The sequence below is a fragment of the Parasteatoda tepidariorum genome, chromosome 1 (assembly GCF_043381705.1).
Source record: "Parasteatoda tepidariorum isolate YZ-2023 chromosome 1, CAS_Ptep_4.0, whole genome shotgun sequence".
In the NCBI taxonomy this organism is placed as follows: domain Eukaryota; kingdom Metazoa; phylum Arthropoda; class Arachnida; order Araneae; family Theridiidae; genus Parasteatoda; species Parasteatoda tepidariorum.
Window position 1 is genome coordinate 59,046,895 of NC_092204.1, and position 21,770 is coordinate 59,068,664.

The 21,770-nt window shown below is 27.7% G+C and overlaps 1 protein-coding gene across 2 annotated transcripts in view; it reads right to left on the reverse strand.

Annotated features, from left to right (window-relative positions):
• Nucleotides 1-3,785: 3,785 nt before the first annotated feature.
• The window catches only part of LOC107454174 (complexin), a 311,862-nt gene continuing 293,877 nt past the window's right edge, over nt 3,786-21,770 (reverse strand). For both annotated transcript variants that reach the window (XM_016071265.4, XM_016071264.4), the window contains exons 4-5: nt 15,342-15,480; nt 3,786-13,908 (exon numbers count right to left, since the gene is read on the reverse strand). In XM_016071265.4, coding sequence (XP_015926751.1) covers nt 13,835-13,908; nt 15,342-15,480 — 213 coding nt within the window. In that variant the 3' untranslated portion in view covers nt 3,786-13,834. The remainder of the gene's footprint in view (nt 13,909-15,341; nt 15,481-21,770) is intronic.

Below are 21,770 nucleotides of genomic sequence, written 5' to 3' on the forward strand. Positions count from 1 at the left end.
CAAAACTATTAGACTTAGAAACCAAAAAAATAACAGTGTGTTGAAAAATAAAGAGTAATTAGTAAGACGAAGAGTAAAATATGACTAAGAGTAGAAATAAACAGTAATTAGTAATAGTAAGACAAAGCAGAAAAATAATATTTGATAATTAGTTTGATATTTAATAAAATGGCATCTTTAATTTACAATCACAAATCTGTTTTCAAAATTCTAATTAGTTTGAAAGTTATTGTAATTTTAAGTGCTTATTTTTATTTTACGATACATGTTATTTTTGCGTAAAGACTATAAAACTTTAATTTACGATGATGAGTAGAAAAATAAACAAAGAGTAGGATGAAAAAAAAATAAGATTCGATAATTATTTCGTAAATAATCATTTTTTTTTACATTTGTAACAAAAAATACACAGTTGAAAATTGAGATACACAGCAGAAAGAAACATTTTTATTCTTCATAACTTCATTCTTTTTTGAGTTTTTTTTTCGAAATTCCAAGTTGCTCGAAAGTTATTGGGATTTTAAGTTCTTTTTTTCGTGATTTTGTTCTCAGTTATTTTGTTTCAAATATTGACTATGTATCCACTGTTACAGAAAAATTTATTTATCTCTCTCAAAATGTTTATTTTAAAATCTCGTGCTTAAAAATAAATGTCAAAAATAACAAAAGAAAAAAAGCGGCAGACGTACAGAAAGAATAGTTGTTGCCAAATGTCAACCTTAACATCAGTATTTAGAAGGAAAAAATAACTTAAATTTTTTTAGATGAAAAACTTTTTTTATTCGAACTCGTTATCGATAAAAAAAATTTTTTTTATTTCTCTTAATTGAGTCACACATTCCATATTGCTTAAATTTCCTTCAAATAAAAATGATTATTTTTGAAATCCAGGTCACCTGATAGTTTGTTACGATTAATACATAGGCAAAAATTCTTATATGAAACTGTAATCTAATATATATAATTCTCTTACGTGGCTCCCAAATTTTGGCTGCATTTCTTTTCCGCTGGTGGCAACAGTTTTCATTTTTAAAGAAGTACTTTGTACAACTAAATAAGATTCTTTTCAAAACACTTAAATATTTACTTTATTTTCTTCATATCGGCAAAGAATTCTGTTAGGTTAAAAAAACATTTCGCTAAAAATAGAGCGAATTCTAAAGGAAATAAAAATATACAACTTAAATATAAATGCTGTTGCCAGCCATGGAATTTTTTGAAAGTTTTCTTAGCAACATAAATCAAAATGACATAGCAGAGCAACTAGATCAAAATTATGATACGTAAGCGCTGGACGTAACAAAGTAACAAATCCTTCAATTCTATAAGTGTTGTATAGCCAAATGCCCAGATTAACAATTGTGTTTTTAAAGAAATTCTACAAAAAGTTTTAAATAAAAAAACTTCTATCCAGCTACTTCTACAACTGCTTCTTGAGGAACTTGGCTCTTTGATTAAAAATACTGTTTTAATTTTACAGTACTAACTTTACTTCTACTTACATTATTGCTATGACCCTCTTTCATTACATTTTACAACTTCATGCTAAATTTGAGGACTTCAAGTTGTTTTGTGGTTGAATACTGACATTTAGAAATGTGTTCATAAAAAAAATAATATTTAGAGGTTAAGAGTTGCCTCAGAAAAATTTGAATTGTTGACACTGAATTTAATAATGGAAACAATCATTTTTGTGAAAAATTGAATTGTATTGCTGACATCAAAACTAAAAATATTGTGTTTCAACTTAACAATACTACCTTAATTTATACTTTAGAATTGCCTCGGAGAAATTTGAATTGTTAGCAATGACTTAAACAAAAAGTTTTATTTTAACTGACAAATACTATATTATAATTTTAACTTTTTCTATGACTATACTCATTTTCTTACTCTTTTCTTTGTTTTTTATACATTTTATATTTTTGTGATAAAATAAAAAACTTATAGTTGTTCTGCTTCTGAACACTGATGAAAACACAAAATGATGGGCTTCATCAACAATCAAAAATATATACATTTATTTTACAAATTCCATATTATTAAGGTGGCGCCCTTCAGAGAATTAAAAATACAAAATTATCTTCATCAAAGCCGATGCTTTACATCCGGCGTTCAGTGGCAGACTACTATTTCATATTGTTTTACAACACATGGCTTTAGCCCTCTGGTGGGAAAGACTTTAAAACAAAACTTACAACAGTTACTTTTCTCAACAACTGAAATTTAGAATAGTGTGATTAAGAAAAATATGTGAACTGTTTGCAATTTCAAATTAATATTGAAATGTACAGGTTTAGAATTTTCTACAGTGAAAAGTTTTCGGAACTTCAGTATTCAAAAAAGTATACAAAAGCTAGACGTTAAGAACGCATCCAATGAGCGAGCAAAGCGAGCATGGGATTGCGCAGCAATCCGAAATGAACTGCGAAAGCAGTTCCGGGGGTTGGCGAGCGCCAGCGAGCAGGGGTCGAAGCCTTCTAGTAATTGCTTATTCTGTTAACAAAATATTGTTTGCTTTTATGTGACATACATTTACTTTTAAGGCAAAAATTGATGAATGAGAAAAAATTTACGGGGATTGTTGACCGGAGAGAGAAGTTAAAGAGCCTCTTAATGTATTAAAAATTTATAAAAAACAATAACTTGTCTTGAGTAAAAAATGAAACGGATTTAAATAAAAATAAGTAATAAAAATTTGTTTCAGTAATACATGTTGTTTGAGACTGTATTCAGGTACTGATGAGAGCAATTGTGTATATCACTGAATCGGCTATTCATGTTAAGTTAGATTGCGATTTTAGGCTATTTTCTTTGTTGTTATTCAAAAGTATGAATATGACATTGTTTCGTTTGGATACTGTAGCTTTTGAGTTATTATTTATATTTGAATTAAGATATTTTATTAATTCTCTAAGTAAAATTTTAATTGAAAAAATTTCTACGCATTAATGTATAAAATGGTAATAAAATACGAAATCAGTACGTGGATCAAATTTGAGCTAAGGATGGCGTGGAATAGTAGTATATTGAAATCCCAGTAGATTTTTGCACAGATTTATGGCTTCGAAGCTTGATTTTTGATTTGAGTTGAAAAAATGTTTAAAACTTTTTTTTGGTTAATAAACAAACTATATGTTAAACAGTCAAATTGTCAGTTTGAGAATGATAATTTTTGTCAGATGAAATTCTTTGTACATATGTAGAAGCCGTTTGCGAAGACTCTTGAGGAGTTGTGAGTTGGAGAAAAATAAAATTCCATCATCAGTTAGAAACTTTTTTCCGAACCCACATATTCGCTGAAATTTTTCTCCGATAGTCCGTTAGGAAATTTGTTTTAATTTCAGGTTTAAGTAAATTTCAAGAAGGTTTCGGTAACAACTTGTCCTTATAGTTTTTTATTCTAATTAACATCAAACTGCATTCTTCTACCCAGGCTTTACCACTCAGTCTCCTAAATTAATTAAGACTAAAAATTGGAATGAATAGTACCTGAGCCTAGTAAAAAAGTTTAATGAAAATTACCAGTTCTTCTATTTAACGTTAAAACGTGTTGATTGAGTAGTAAACAACCACTTTACTTTGCCTAGATTGCTTCTACTTCTCATTTGCCAATTCACTATTTTGCTCTACACACTTTTTACAAGAATAGTCTACCTTTAATAATAATTGACCGAGATTTTTATTTATTTTTCTATTAATTTTTGGGAAATTTTTTTAATCCCATTTTTATGTTAATATGGGAAATATGTGATAGAAATAGAAAGAAGACACACATACAAACATTGTTTAAAACCTGAGATAATTTTAATCACATACATCAACATTTGAAATGTACACACTATAATATAGTTTCACCAATATTCTATATCTGAAAAGCGCAATTCCTGCATTTCGGAGGAATATTTAGTTTCAATTCTCTGTATATTTGTAGGTATTTGTAGATATATTTCATAAGAATTAAACATTATGTCCAACACGTTTCACTAAGTCACAAAAAACCACATTTGGCTTTGATAGAGATAATCATTTCTTTCATATAGTATTTTTCTACTGAAAATACTTACTAAAAGTTAACTATAAATACTTCAACAAAGTATAATTAAGTACAATGATTTATTTAAATCTTTCTGATATTCATCTTATCTACATATAAGAGACGATGTATGCCATTTAAAAAACTCTACAGGTTTGCTTTTTTTAGCATTTTATATCACTTTATCACACAATTAGATATTCAAGATCTGCAATGGGTATTATACGGATAAAAAACTTCCCATCTGTCTTAAATGCAAATTCGAGTTGAAAAGATAAAATATTATTTAATGAATAATACGTGTTATGAGCATGCTCGTAGAATTAGTATTCTGAACTAATGCCCACTTATTTACATAAGTTCGTCACAATCCTATCTCTTTCATCTCGTCTCGCTCTTTAATTTTCCTCACATAGTCACTCTACTTCAACGCATGTAAAAGGTATAAAATCTTATTATTAATAGTTTATTTATTAAACGTTAACTTCAATTATCTCAAAACGTCAAATTTGCCTTTAGGACAGTTGTGATGTTGATCATCGATATTATATGAAAGATGAAAATTAAATGCCATGCTGAGGCAGTGATTTTCAAATCACTCATAGTAAATCCACGTAAAGCAAAGCAACAGCTTACTTCAAGCAATGAAAGCTCGATAAGCTTGTTAGACTTTAAAATAAAACTGAATATCGCCTCTCTCTTTCTCTCACCGCATTTACTATGAAACAGATGCAGCAGCATTGATGTAAAAATGTAATATAATACATTCTACAAGTATTTATAGAGAGCAATAATTTTTATTTCCCAAATATTTGGTACAATTGTAAATAGTACTTACTAAAAAGTTATTGCTCTGACAGATGGCTTTATAGAGTTTTCTGATTTTATAACACCCTTAAAAAATAAAAATGTGATTAAAAATAAGCATTTAAATTAATCTCAAACCGCTATTTATGACAATCAAATAAACAAAAGTCAAACCTGAACTCCACTAATAGGTGTGAATCATTTTTCAGACCAATGGTTCATCTAATTATAAGAACATAAGATAATATTTACAATTTTGTGTTATTTACAAAAGAAGGTAATAAAAATATATACAAAACTTCATGTCAGAATTCAACGTTATTTCTATGCAAAAACGTTTCGACAATTTCTTAAGATATTTCGCAGGAATTTTTTTAAAAAATGGAATTAGATTATATATAAATATGCTTGCCAGATCATATTTTATTCTAAATGAATTTATGAATATTTTAATTAATTTATTAAACTAATTGTTTTGCAATGTTGCGAAAAAAATAGAAGAAATTTTTTTAAAAATATTCATAAATAAAAGATGTAGATGAATAACATAACACATTTTATACATTATTCTAATTTAAAGTATCTGTAATTGCTTCTACCACAAGACACCGGTTTATTATGTACAAGATTTAAGTAGAATTAATCGCAGTATTCTACATATATGTCTATCGTCTATTTATTCATGTCAACTATATACAGTGAAAAAGATTCAGTTCCTCCGAGATGCGGTTAAATCTAAATACACGAAATTTCACTTTTACATTTGAGAAGTGCTGTGATATACAAAAGTATAAAATAACTTATATTCTATGATGGCACACACAAACCAAAAACTGAAGAATATATAACTGTTAATACACAATTAAAGAATGGAGAATAAAATTAACAAAAATAACTCATTTGAAAATTTTTTTGAGAATGAATAATTAATGGCATCGTAGTTTTTTGCTTAATACATGTATAATAAACAATTTCTTCGAAATATTTGTCTTTCAAAATCACTCTTCAATGAAATGCTGTAGGGACAGAGGAATTCACCTAAGTGACCAATAAGCAAGAAGCATAGATGAATGTCACACGTAAAGCTGCTTCAGTTTCCCGAAAAAGGAAAAAAAAATTCTTTGATATTTATCATAAAATATTTGTTTTAGCTGTAGAATTGGTCATAATCAATTGTAAAATTTCCGGAAAACGTAACTTTTTCTTTCAATTAAAAATCAGCCTTCTTTACGATCAATTGTCAGAAATCTAAATCCCAAAAATCATAAATTGTCCCACCAGAAACAAGTATAATTTTCGTAAATTTTCAAGACTTAAACGAATTAAAAAATATCATTTCATTATTAATTAAATAATTAATTTTACTTTTATCAATTAATATTGTTTTTATTTATTAATTAGTATTATTTGTATTAGTTATTTATCATTTAATTTTTGAGATTTTATTATTATTTAGTAGAGGAAGTGGAACAACAATATTATTACTTTTCTGTACATCAAATTTACATTTAAAAAATCAGTATTTTATTTAAAATGGCTTTTAATTTGAAAACTGTCTTAATTAATTTGATTTAACAACTAATATACTTTTAAAGGAATGTGAAAAATATTATTTAGCTTACTTTAGACTTATCATCAATATCACATAGATGAACTTATTTATTTACATATAAATATAATCATGACATAATTATCAACTGATGACATTTAAGCCCTTTCACAAAATTTTAGACCGTTAATTTTAAGCATAAAAAATTGCAGACAAACAATTATTATACAATTCAGAAATACAGCTTTACACACACTTATATAAAACAATTAATATTAGTAACATTAACACAATTAGTGTTTTATTACAAGTTAATAAAATACTTAAAAAGCAAATATTGATTCATTTCGGGAAACAAAAGCAATAAAACACTATATTTCACGCACTCTAATAGTTAAATCACAGTCTTTAGAGAGACAGACTATATACATCACAAAGACGCTCACATGCATTGAACAAGGAGAACAAAGAAGTCTGGAAAATTTGAACAACATCTTGTCGTTGTTGGGTTTTATCAGTTCAATCGTTAGTTTATTGCGAAAAATACTTTTATCAATTATTTTAATCAAATTCTACAAAATTTCATTGTCATATAAGATATTATTAAATGACCATTTAAAAAAAGTTGCGAATAGCTTTATCCTGGTAATCATTTAGTTAGTATGGAAAAATTGAGATTCTATAGGATTACTGGTCAGGAATATGACTATGAAAAGTGTCTAAAACGGGTTTTCTATTTTTAAATTTAAGTATTTTAAAAGAAATATATGGGAATTGATAGCTTGTTTAAGAAGGAAAAAAACTCAAAATTACTTTTAAGGCGTTTTTAAGTGAAGCTTAAGCTAATTGTTTTGTTTAAGGTATCTGAGCATGCAAGGTAAAACGTTGTTAAAATATTCTAATACTTAAGAAATATTATTGCTTTTAGAAAAAAGGCAGTTTCGTTGTGGAATCACAAGTTTTTCTACTGTGCTATGTCGAAAATATTAAGGCAAAGTTCTAAGGTAAAATTTCAGAAGTTATACTTTTTTTTAAAACTTTTTTAATCCGTTTATCTATTATTAACAAATATTTACACTTTTTTAATTATTATTTTAGATATACATTTATCACCTTTATCTGCACATTTATTAGAACTTATATTAATCGATCTGATGTTTTATTACACAGAGAAAAGTCTAAGAGATTTCACTTATTAAGATATTAGTAAATTAACATTTAACATTAAGCGTAGAAAAACATACATGGAGACATCATGGTAAACAAGAGGTAAAGGTCAAGCATGCATTTCGGGTACATCCATAACGTGATTGGTGAGTTTTATTGTGATAGTACATTCGCGAGATAGGGTAGCGCCGGACCACATGCACTTTTTTTTAATCATTTTATTTCATTACGATGACGCAGTTTCAATGTTGTCCAAAAAACATCTTGCTCATGCTACAGAAGCAACAGTAGGTTTATTCTAAAGTACAAACAAGGGATTTACAGAAAGGGCAGTGCGTTTTCTGGCGAGATCCACACAAAGGCAGAAAATCACTGCCATGAACTTAAGAAACTGAAATTTGAAAAAACTAAATGTTTGTTTTTATTTTGTATTCATTAATTTTGCGTTTTTAAGTAACATTATTTTTCTTAAAGAAAGTATAATCGAGTCAATAGTAATGCACTTTTATGGATCGGTTAATATAATTTATCGTTGAATAGTGGAAAATTATTGAAATTCATTTTTGAACGATTGAACTGAATATTGAAAATTTCAATTGATGTTTAAAAATGCAATAATAATATTTTGTCAATTGCATTTTTTAAATTTTTTTTACTTAATGCATTTTTCCAGATCTTTTCTGATTCTATTTATAATATGATGAGAATGTGTGAGGATTGGTTACGGTTATAGCTGAGATGACTTAACGTTACACATTTTTGTTCTAAATATCACTTAATGTTTGACTTTTTTAAAAATGGCAAATTTTATAATTCAGGAAAAATCCTTGCGTAATTTGCATGTAAATTTTGTTTTTTTCAGAATCTCAATCCTTACCAAATTAAGGTGGGAGAAGAGTTCGATTTCATCCAGGCCTCCTACGGAAGAGTATGCAGCTACGGAAAGGAGGACAGTAGTCTCAACTTTGTGGGCCGCACAATAGTTCCTTATGTGTCTCGACTACTAAAGTTATCCTCCAATATCAATAAATTAGGTAACCGCAATTTTTTTTCATTCAATCGTATTACACTTTACATGATTACATTTAATTTAATGTAAACTTAAATATTTATATCATCATTTAAGTGAAACTGCACACCACTTACAAATTGCTGGGTATAGATTAAGCCACCTCAACCATATTATTATGAGATGAGGAAAGAAAAATGGTGATTCTATAAAGGACACCACAAAGCAGAGTTAAGTTTAAATAGATAATAAAGGTGAACACTAGAGGAAAGGTAATCGTTTCGATGTGTATGAACCTTTTATTTATTTAAGCGAAGAACCACTCATGACTCTTGCTTAAAATTTTGTTTGTATATTATAGTTCTCTGTATCCACTTCGTAAAGCTCTACTTTGCTTTATACTCTTTCAGCCTTCTGATTCTTCACTTTACTAAACAGAAAGAGATGGGCGCATGAAATAAATTTTAGCAGAAATGTGCAGGGAGTGTGCAAAGGAAGTTTTTACTAAGGAAGACGTTTAACTGGTAGAGCTTAAGCTTATATCTCAACTCATGATTGTAAAATTAAATCAATGTGAGTTTAGGTCAAGATGAAGGTCAGAAAGAATGGTTCACGTATTTTCGATTTTGTTTTCTGAAGAAAGGAGATTAAAAACAAAATATATGATGAATTCCGTAGCATATAAATAATGTTTTCGTTTGCCTTGTGAAATAAAAAGAAATGGAACATCTTTGTATGAAAAAAAAGTCACCGCTCTTGAATTTTAAACTATATTTTTGTACAAAAATAAACTTCTAAATACGAAATAATATTAAAAAAAAAATGTAAGTTAGGAGTATTAAGTAAAATAAATTAACTCATAGATAGAAAAATAAGAATAGTGTAAAAATATATCAAAGTAATGACATAAAAGATACAAAGGTAAAAACAATGTAAAAATCAAAATGCAAATGTAAAAAGTTTAAAATTAAAAGAAAGAAATAAAACTGATATAAAAATGAAAAAATTATCTAAAAACAACACTTAAGTAAAATGTTGTTTAAAAAAAGAGTAAAAAGGAAACTAACATAGCGTAGATTATAATTAAACAATATTTATGTATAAATACTTGGCTCTATCAATTAAAAGTCTATACCAATCTATGAGGTCTTTTATAAGCGAATAATTTTAAGGATTTGTAAAAGGTAAGCGTTAAAGAAAGGAGGTCTAATTCTTGAAACAATGGCTAAAAAGGGATCAATGGCAGCAGCAAGCATTCAACGATATCTTTTTTCCAGTTCCAGCAATCCTTTGCAAGGAGCCTGATTAAGAAAAGGTACGGAGTTGGCGCACAGGAATTTAAAACGTATTCTCTAAATCTATGTGAACGTTTTTGAATAATATGAGAACTCTACAATCATTGTATATACAGCTAAAAGGGATAAGCAGGTGGGAATACACACAAGGTTAGGATTTGATTCTTTTACGTCTATGCTACGATCAAACACGTTTTCACGTTTAGAAGCCTCTTAAGTAGTTGCAAATCAATGATATTTACGGTTTTTGAAGATTGTTGATTAATCTCTTATATTTTTTAATTATTTCCTAAGAAATGATAATCTTTTATCAGATGAATATTTTTAAAAATTGATGGCACGTTTTGTTTTTTTAAAATTCCATCACATGTCACATTGAGCTTTTCTACAAATTCACGTATTAAAGAAACGTGTTTTATAAGTATTTATCATTAATCGAACGTGATAATATTTAGAATTCAGTGATTTGCAACTTGATCATAGTGTCTACAGTCTTAGTAGCTCATCTTCTCTTCTCTTTATACTTTTGAAGACAATATATTCAGAAGAATTCTGGTGGCTATATTTTTACTTTAAAACAAAGCTTTAAATGTTGTATTATATTTAAATAAACACAAATTCAACCCAAATAAAGTTTGACGGTATATTTGCCAGACGTTTTATCCTCAGATAATGAATGAGTTGTTAAATATGTCATAAGATTTTTAAATTATTGCTTAATACATTTCATGGCAATAAGACTAAATTAAACTATGTTTGTAAAATATGTCTACATAGGTTATTCAGGATATCAGAGCGAATAATTACCATTTACTTTAATAACTTTTAGATAGAAAATGTAATATTTTCCGACTGTAATAATATAAGAATAAACAAAGTTTAAAATAACTACGTTATACTTATGTATAGTGAAACATCACAGTGTTCCTGGAAATTAAATATTTTAGTTACAGGAATAATAGTTGAAAACGACACTCACATATTGTAATCTAACTTTCTGACTGTTAAACAAATATTCAAAACCATTTCACCACAGTGCTAAGGAATGGGATACGTCTTTTACTGTTAAGTACACAATTCACATAAAAACAATTGCTATAATATATTGTTTAGTTCTACAACTTAATGACAAGAACACTAATATTCGTTGTTTTCTTAGAGGCTTTTAATCCACCTTGACTTCTCTACTGCTACACTTCATGAAGCTATAATTTCATGAAATGGTGAAGCGCCTCAATCTGATAAACGTTCAGTTAATGAAGCAAAAATTCCCCACTTCTCTGTCTGCATATCCGAAAATCATAGTGAAGATATCAAATTACAAAATATCACAACTGTAGTTGACTAATGTAAAGTTACTTCTATTAAATAGCACTAATTATAACAAAGTAAGTACTTCTCTTCATGTCATAGCTACCTTCTCGTGTAGGTATTAGCTTTTGTGATCTTAAGAAAATAATGTGTTCTATTAATGTACTATTCGTGAAAATAATTTATGCAAAAATAGAAACATCACGAAAAATTAATTCACAAATGAATCGAAATCATGCGTAAAACATATGCGCTTTCATTGGTCAAAATATAAAACTTTTTACAGCTTCACCTCAGTACTTTTTCAAATAATATTTTTAGATTCCAGCTGGAATTTATGATCATTGGTTTATTTTAAAAATGAGTATTTTTATCACTGGATGGGTCACTTTCTTTCAGGTATCACTTTCTTTCAGGTCAGACTTATCACCAACAGACGGCATTTGCATTACATTTCAGTGCTAGATATTACATTGATAACTTCTTCTAAATTAAAAACATTCATTTTTAAAATTATTTCTTTGATGTATTTGTTTTTACACCTTACAGACCGTGCGCAATTGTTAGAGAAGTTTTAATTTCATTGCTTTTTAGAAGATAAAAAATCAACAATTAGAATTTCAACTAAAGTATTAAATAAACCTTAAAAACATTTTATGTACTATTTATGATAAAAAGACACCAGCCGTCGATTCTTAACTAGATTAAACATATGAAAGTTTGAAATTTCAAATTTTTATAGCAACATTTTTCAAATACTACTACTTTAACTTTACAATAAGAAAGCACCATACTTCGAAGGACGCATTAAAGATTTTAGATCTGTAAAACTACACAATTATTCAGTCAATTTGACTTTACAAAAATTTTTCAAAATTCAAAACAAGCATGTCATAAAACATAGTTTAAAAAAACATCATTTTTCCATTGTAAACATTACAGGCAATGCCTCAGTCAAATTTCAAAACAAAGTTCCAATATATGCTCTTTAGCATACTTTAGATTCAAAACCATATATGCTTCATCAGTTTTCTTAAAATCTCGTTTCCCAGAATTCATTTTGATTATTCTTTATACGCAAGTAGGCTAGCTTATCAACAATTTAATACACGTAATGCCTCGTTTTCTAATCCATGGATTTGTTAAGGATATGACACTTGATTTTCGGAGCTACAGTGAATTGAATGTCTTGGCCGGACGTAGAGCTCTAACTACTCCTTCTTTGGCTTTGACAGGAGCTCTCATCATAGGTGGTTAAACAAGCGGTGTATCTCCAAATAGTTCAGGATATAATAGGATAGTTTATAAACGGTAAGGGATTATTTAATATCCGAACTGAAACTAATTATTCAGATTAACAAAAAAAATTAAATATCTCCTGCATATAAAATTTGATACTAAAAGAAAAATTACCGTGAAATATAGTAATGCAGCAGAACTGCATTGAGTTAGAATTAAAATTTCTCAGAGTAAAATAAGTTTAGCCTATTTTTTTAATAAATGATATTATGAATATTTTCCTATTGAAAATGCAAGTTCATATTTTAATAATTAATATTTGCATTTAAAAAGCACTATTTTTCACGGTACTTGCAACAAGAGATTATTTTGTGTTTCCCAGTTACAATAATTTTTGGAGGCCGTTATTTACTGAAATACATTTTGTTATTACCATAAATTTTAAATAAATTAGAGAGTTACCAAAAATGCCTCTTAAATATCTTAATTTAAAAATAAAATTATGTTTAAAAAAAGCAAAATATTTTATTATATTGTTTTACTTTAAATTTGTGGAAGGATTTAATGAACTAGATTATCATTATTTTTTATAATTATTTTGCAGGAATTTCAAACTTTGTTTGCCTTTTAGTTTGAACTTTTACTCTACAAAAAATATAAATATGTCTCATATTATTGCTTTGTATTTCATTCAAGCTTATAGAAGCATAAAAAAGCCTGAGAATATTTTTAAAACAGTGAAATGAAAAGGGATTTTTATCAAAATAAATTGATATGCGGGTATTAAGATATGTGCCATTAAATAACGTTTTAGTTAAGAGTTTTTGTAAAAAGTTTTATAATAACTAACTGTAATATAAAATGGGCAGAATTTTAACTATATGGCTTTCCATAAGAAATCTGTATCGGAAAATAGTAAATTCTAATTTTATAAAAGTCTGTGTTTAGCATGCAATGTATAAGAAACGAAAAGGCAAACAATTTTCATGAAGATTTTCGACTTCATCTAAATAATTGGCCGGAATTATTAAGTTTCTACTTCTAGAAATTTGTATACGAGTATAATTAAGGGATATTTTTTTTAAATTAATGAACATTCAGTATTTAAATCCAATGACTTTCTTTTATTTTATTAAACAAACGTGACTTACGATTGCTTATTTCTTTTTAAAAATATAATTCTTGTTTATCAAATTTTTATTTATTAATTTGGTAAAAAGTATGTTCTTAGTTTTAGGCTAAAAAATTTACTTGAATTTTTATGCCAGACATTTATGCCGCTTGTATTTTTATAACGTGACCTCTTTAAATATTAATTTATTGCATGTCTATTTTGTGACTATTTTTTTCTGTTTCAAAAAACAAAGTGGTTAAAGTAAATATTTCAGTTAACGGGATATAAGGAGACGCAGGAAATCACTTCATTGGAGGTTACACTTTCCCTCTATAGAAGACTTCAGCTCGCTTACTTGCGATTCAAGAGAATTTTTCAACTCTGAAAAGAAAAAGAGAACAAGTTATATTTTATATATTGCACATTTAAAATAAACAAAACAAATGAAGTAAACATTAATTTCAAATAAGTAGATTTAATTCAATTGTAGCCAACGACAGTTTAAAGGACTATGCTCAGCTTATTTATTATATATTTTACGTATCTTTCAAAAAAGAATTACGATTTATAGCTTCAGAAAAGTTTATATTACGTTATCTTGCAAGAACTTTACTTACAATAATAATGGCATTATTGGCACTTCAAAATATATTATTCAATTTTTCAGATAATGTTTGTATTAATAGCCAATTTTCATAAGATAATTATCTTATTACATAATTATCTGCTTATTAAACATCTGTTTTACTGAAAATTGGATGATTTAAATACTTAATAAATTTACTTTTATTACTTTTTATTAATATCGGTAAAATTTCACACTAAATTTTCAACAGCTCCTAATGTACAGTGCTTTATTTTGTGGCATATTTCGGTCAAATAAAGGACGTAAGGTTTTAGATATTAATTCAGACAATCATAGCTTGAATATTTTAATAAGAATCTTTAATAATTAAAAGGAAAAAATTCTAACTGCAGGCACTAGCTTATTATGTTATATCCTTGGAAAATGACGCAACTGTTGCTCATTTAACCCAACTCGGTGGTCTCCTGCGAACCTACGTCACGGAGACGAGCAACATTACCCACGCAACACTACCACAGGCCCTTTTATAAGGTGAGCCACATTCACTCATGAAACAACAGTATGAAACAACAGTCATGAAACAACAACCGAAACAACAGAAACAATGATAAGTTATGTTTGTCAACACACATAGGAAAACATTCAAGCCTTAAGCGGGATTTGAACCAGCAACCATTAGCTTCGCTGTCAAGCATGCTGACCGGCTGACTTAAATAATTGCATAAAATGTGTTAATAATAATGTATTAATGTGACTATTAGAATATAATATTGTAATTTATTATAAGTTCGGTCAAGTTGGTGTCTACTTCAATTTATAACTCTTATACAGGGTTATTCATAATTCCCTCTGCTTACTACAGCCTCAAGTTTACTATAAGTGGCTTCAATGGTGCATGTTACTGCCATCTACCGGCAACTGTTTAAATTAAAACTTGAATACTTTCGGAATAATTTCATATGTTCTTTTTTGCCATATTCGCCTTCATTTTTTTTACTATAACGCTTCGAAACCCCGGAGGGAATTATGAATAACCCTGTATTCTAAATTATTAGTGCTTTTTTTAAATTTCACGCATTATTTAATTTAAAATTTTTTAATCATCATACATTAGGTTGCCTTTAAAACAAAAGAAATTGTGCATTGAATTCTACTCTATAATTTTATCCAATTAGCTTATTGATTCAAAATCATCGAAAGAGTGATGATAAGAATAACAATGTCTCACTAGTGAATTCATCTTGATCTTCCGCTTCCGCCTCAGCAGCCAATTCGGCGGGTGTCTTCCGTTTCCGGTTCAGACTGCTCCCTTCCATATCTGCAAAGGGATCTTCCTGTTGGACTTCTTCCTTCTTTTTAATACCATACTATATAAAAGATATCAAAAGTTATGACTTCCAAAAACTTTTTTTTTATTTCTTTAGATTATTAATAAATAAAAATTTGAAAATACTACATGTGTCTTAGGCTAGGGTTCTTTTTCCCTTGCTTTTAACCATGCGTCTGATTGGAACACAATATCTTAAATTGTGTATGAATGGTTCAGATTACACTTTAATGAAAAATGCCTGAGGGTTTCAGGGATAGAAAAACTTAGTGTATAAGTCCCAAGAAGTAGTTTCTATAGTTTTCTTACTTTGTTTCCGTAAAACTAAAGAGTCTCCTTCAAATATTTTCCGTTTTTTTTTGAGAAACTTACAATTTTTAATTCTCTATTATTTTAAGCAAAATTCCTGTTAGAATATTTTTACTAGATACTCACATAGAATTTCGGAGAAATATAAATTTCAGCTTATACTAAATATCTGACATTCTTTAAAATGTTTCAACATTTAATTTAATCATTATAAGGTTTAGGAAAATATATGAAAATAAATATGGGATACTTGGATGGAAGTTTTAAAAAAGAGTTTTTGATAGTAAATATCTAAATATCTTGTAAAATAAATGCTGTTTCTTTCAATTTTTATTGACTTTTAAAATCTATTTTTTTCATAGTCTTAAGTAAAGGTTATAAAAACATGCTTTACTGCAGGCACATACTATTTGCTACAATTTATTTAAATGGGGAAGATTTTCCATTCTATGTATTAAAAATAAATGGATTGAAAAAATTTGCAAAGGCAAAATAAGTTGAATGCGAAGTAAAATTACAAATAAATGTAAATGTTTAATCATTATATAAGAAAAATAGAGGCATTAATTGCAGAACTTATGACGTGTTAATTTTGTATTGCATTTTTTTCTACAACAAATTCTCTTCAGATATTACTCTGTAAATAAAAAATTAGTTATTTTTTTCTCATATGCGTTCATCAACTAATCAATTAAAGTACTCTAGATATTTATAAATACATAATTCTAAATTTATATTTATAAATACATAACCAAACCCGCAGTCGTATTGAAAGCAGCGTTATTAATTTTTAATGAAGTTGATATTTTTTATGCATATAATATTTTTTCGATATTTTTACTTATAAAGAACTATAAGTAAATACTGAACAGTTTGAAAAAAAATTTGGTATTAAATTTTTGCTCTGGTATGAAACGTTAAGTTTGTATCTTTGCTCGCACGTGTTTGAAACAAAACAAATATGTGAATAATTGGTATAGTAACTATACATATAATATAATAATGATAAATGAAATAAACTTGACCTAGAATACCCAATGACTATTAATTTAATGCATAGCATCGGCTATTATTGTTTTAAACAGCTGATTACAGAAAATTTTGAATCAACTTTTGGAGAAGATTTCAGAGAAAGTCTAATATTTACTTAAGATACCTCGTTAAACTCCTTCTTGTATTTTGAGTTAAATTGTTTACTTTTGCTTTCTTATTTTCAGTTCATAAAATGTTGATGATAGAAAATCACTTAACAGCACTATATGCAAATTCAGTAATAGGATGGATTTAGAATTATATATTTATGTACATTCAGTGCTATTTTTTAGTCATATTTATGTATATTTAGATAGATAGCGAACGCATAATAGGAAAAATAATTGTGTTTTATTTACAAAATTGATTTTGCCGAGGATTAGTAGAATCGAATGCAATTAAAATGATCAGACAAACTTAACAATAAAAAAATTCAAACTCTGACTATTGCTTATCTGAAAGTTTAGCTGTAAATTTTCTTTAAATAAGTTAGATAATAATAATTTTAGATCTATGTGACCAGCAACACGACTAACAAAAATAACGTTAATCCTCCTGTTTTGAGATATAAAGATGGTTTTGTACAGAATTTTAAATTACTTTTTTCAAATAAAGAAAAAAAATACAAGATGGCATTTTTTTGAAGCAAATTGAATTTTACTTATTTCAAAGGGATCAGCAAAAATTAAATACATAAATTTTTTGTGCACTTAAATATCATTGTCATCAAGCAACTTCAAAAAATAAGTATTTACATCATCTAAAATCATTTTAAATTTTCCATTTCCTTCTTACTTAAAAAATATACATTTTGATGAAATAAATATAAATATAATAAGAAATAAATTCAACATAATTTTCCAAATTAGCATAACCATTTTTATTAAAAAAAAGATAAATTAATATTTTTATCGTCGCAAATGAAAATAAACTCTTATTTTTTAACAGGCTGCGACATTCCAAAGCAGTGATATTTATTTAAATTAAAATAACATAACAAGTTATTAGATTTTCTTAGACGCGAAAGAACTCGGAATACCAGAAATTGTTTCAATAATTCCTTCCCTCATACATTTTTTTATTAAAATTCTTCCTCTAAATGAAAAAAAATATTTCACGAGTTTTGCTGTATCAAATAACTTTAAAATATTAATGTATTCTGCATTAAACAATTTGTTTTTAATTAAATACAATGAAAAAACTTTTTCTAGATGAAATATCTGTTTCAAAAAAGTTGGTAACATTTTTGTTCTAAAAATAAATGACTTTAGGTGGAAGTAATTTTAATGAAGTTTCTTTATTGTACTTAAATAGATTCCCATAACTTATTTAAAAAATTAATTCCAAGAGACACTGCCCGCATTTTTTTGTAAAACAAATAACTTTACCATAACTGTAAACAATTAAATCTGCCAATATCTTTTTTCCAAAGCAAAGAAAAAAATCTTTAATGCATCTTTTTTTTTACAGATTGAAATTAAATTAGAATGCGTATAAAAATAAGATTTAACATTATAAGAATTTATCAAACTGTGATTTAAATCACAAAAGTGAAATAAAATGCATAAGAAAAGAAAATATACCCATTATTAGCCCATTGATTTTCGTATACTATTTGGTGATATTCATGAATTAGACTCACTGTCTATATTATCATGTTAGTACAACTACTGTTTGAGTATATTTAGTTGAAGGTGAATTGCGACCAGTTATCTAAGTTTATGAGGACTGATAGAGCTAAACTGTCAGATTTAGTTGTTTAGTTGTGTACAATATGGCATACCTGAAAGTCATAATGTACTATTTTTCTCATATATGTTTTTTTGGGAAAAAAGAGTAACAGTATGATACTCTAGATACACTTGTTAAATCTGCGAGTTATTTAAAAATTCTAGAATTTCAGTGGAAAAGTATCAAATATATCTATTTTGTATGACTATACATGAAAATTATGCATGTAATTTGCATGCCAAGTAGTCAACGACAAAATCAAGGGGAGGTTTTACTTTTCACTTATTTTGCTATTTCAAGAAATTTTAAGTAAATGGAATGTATGCCACGATGTTTAATTGCTGAAGATACCTTATAAATCTTTTTAATTCTCCCTGGAGTACAGGGATATTTAGAGCATCCTCTACGAACCCAGAGGTACTAGGTCTGAATCCTGCTGGCAGCCAACGCACATATCTCTGACAAATTTCTCCATCCACATCACTATTGAGACATTCTGCTACAAATTTGAAATACATTGAGGTTTTCAAATTAGACTATTATTTGTTTCGTAGCTATTTGGACTAAACTTTACTCAAATTGCAAAATCCTTTTTTACATAGTGGCAATGATCATGAATCCACAAGCAGTGTTTTTTTTTTCATTCAGAAAGAATATTTATTTACATAACAATTCGCATTTGGAATATATTTGGATTTCTCGAAAAGCCCTCTGGGAGTAAGACATTAAGTATATATCAGGAATTTTCAAAAGCCCCCTAGGGTGCTGAATTCAGAGGTGCCATACAGTGTCTTTTATTATCATTTACTGGAAAACTATAGCAGATCGAATAAGTTTCAAAATATAGTTGATATATATAGTGATGTATGTACGTAAGATATGAGTATTGTTGCGTCTTCCCCTTTATAACATTAATCATTTTACTTTTCAATGCATGGTGCAGTGTATGCGTCATTTAAGGCAGTAAAATGAGACATAGTTTTTCTCATTAGTCTTTTGTTTGCCATCTTATCGTTAAATTTATAATAAAAAAGCTTTACACGGAAACTTGACTCACGCTGAATATTTTCAAACTAATCACCCAATACATCTCAATCTCCAACATCTGGCTCCTCAACTAAAATTATACAATATGGGCAGTAACTGTTTAATTCAAAGAAAAGTTTGTGCACAGCTGCTACAAAAACAAAAAATTCCTGCATCTCAGCTAACAACGTTCAGATATCGCCATTGAAACTTGCCAAACTGGAAGAAAAATCTAAGAAATTGCTTAAAAGAAACAAAATTGTTATAACATATCTTTCTTTGAATACGGATGATTAAACTATAACTGATAAAAGGAGTGCAACAAAAATTGATATTTAAACTTTATTTTTTTTCAAAAAACGAAAATTAAATTTCGTAAAGGTAGATATAAATTAAATCTTCCATGGGTCAAAGGGGATACTGTCAATTTATATTAGGCTATTAGTATTAATGCTGGGAATATATATCAGGCTATTAGTTAGAATTTAGTGTGAGTCACTAAGTCAATTTGCCAATTTACCAATATGACAAAAAAAAATGACTGGTGAGAAAAATTTACCATTTCAGTCTGAAACACCATCGAATAGAAGGTGAAATGATTAGTTTAATATAAGAAAGATGCAACATGTACCGTTACCAAAAAGTTATGAGGTTTCTCTTGCTACAATGAGACTCCATTCCCGTACGAAGTTAAGTTTCCAATTATCGCTCAAAAATAAATATTGAAACAAATGTGGATTATATAATACTAGCGATTTAAAAAAATGGATAATGAGCAGAAAGCTAACCTATCGCACTAAATGAATTCTTAATAATTTAGAGCATGGATCATTATTTCTATTTATTTCATAAATAGTTAACACTTCGGACTACTCTGAATAACGTTTGATCAAATGATCGGACCTTCATGTTCTAGGACTCAATTTTAATAGTAAATATGCTTATTATTAAGTGCAGACGGCATTTTAAATTACGAAATCAGACACAAAAGCCTACTTTTTCCGAATAACCTTTACCTTATACCTTTGTTTTTACGGATTCGGATTTCTAACCCCCAAAATATAGGAGGCAGCCTCAATCTGGGATTGGACAAAGATTGGACCCCTTAATGTAAATTTCATTTTTTGCGTTTTTCGCTATGTATTGAAAATCCTTTTAAGCGAATTGAAAAATCTTTGCCCATAATTATAAAATTTGTTTATGCAAAGATTATTTCGCACAAAAAATAACTTTTAGTAAATATTTATTATTTTATATCATTTTATTTAATAATGATCGAAAAAAAATTTTATTTGCGAGGTATACAATTTTTCACATGACTTTAAAAAATATAATTTTGCGTGGCAAAATACAAATTTTGAGCAAAATCAGTTGAATAGTTCCTGAGAAACTGAATTTCAAAAATGTCAGATATTTAAAATTTCATTTCTCAGAAAAATTTGACCGATTTTGATCAAATTTTGCATGCAATATATTCTTTAAAGTGATGCAACAAATTGTATACCTTACACTCCAAAATTGTTTGACCATTATCAAATAAAATGATAAAAATAATAAATATTTAATAAAGGTTTATTTTCTGCATGGCATTATCTTTGGAGAAACTAATTTTATAATTATGTGCAAAAATGCTTCGATTCGCTAAAACAGTTTTCGAGATATAGCAAATTAAGCAAAAATTAAAATTAATATTAAGGGGTGAAAACTTTGAACCGCTCTTCTGACCAAAGTATAGAGACCATATTTCCCAGATTGCGGTTACCCCCTATATTCTAAGGGTAGAAATTCGCATCCATCGTAGAAAAGGTATGTTTATTCAGAGAAAGTACGTTTTTGTGTCTGATTTCGTAATTTAAAATATCGTCTACACTTATTAATTAGCATATTTGAGGTCCCCCCCCCGAATCATTAAGATGAAGTCATAAGAGTCTGAAGATCCGATCGTTGGAAAAAAAATTATTCAGTTTGGCCCGTTTTTTTCTCTTCTTTTTTGTCTCTCTTTTTTTTTTTTTTTTGATTGTTGTTGCAGTTGCACGCTGTATATTAAGCGAATATATATGAAATGCAACAAATATTATTTATTTGAAATGCTGAATGACAATCTTAAATCTCGAAAGGGGGCTACATTTTTATTATGGTTAGAAACCTCGAGTATACATATTTTAAAGGATTTAGATAAGCATAAATCAATTTTAAATCAATATTTTAAATAGAAGGAGAAAAAACATGTCT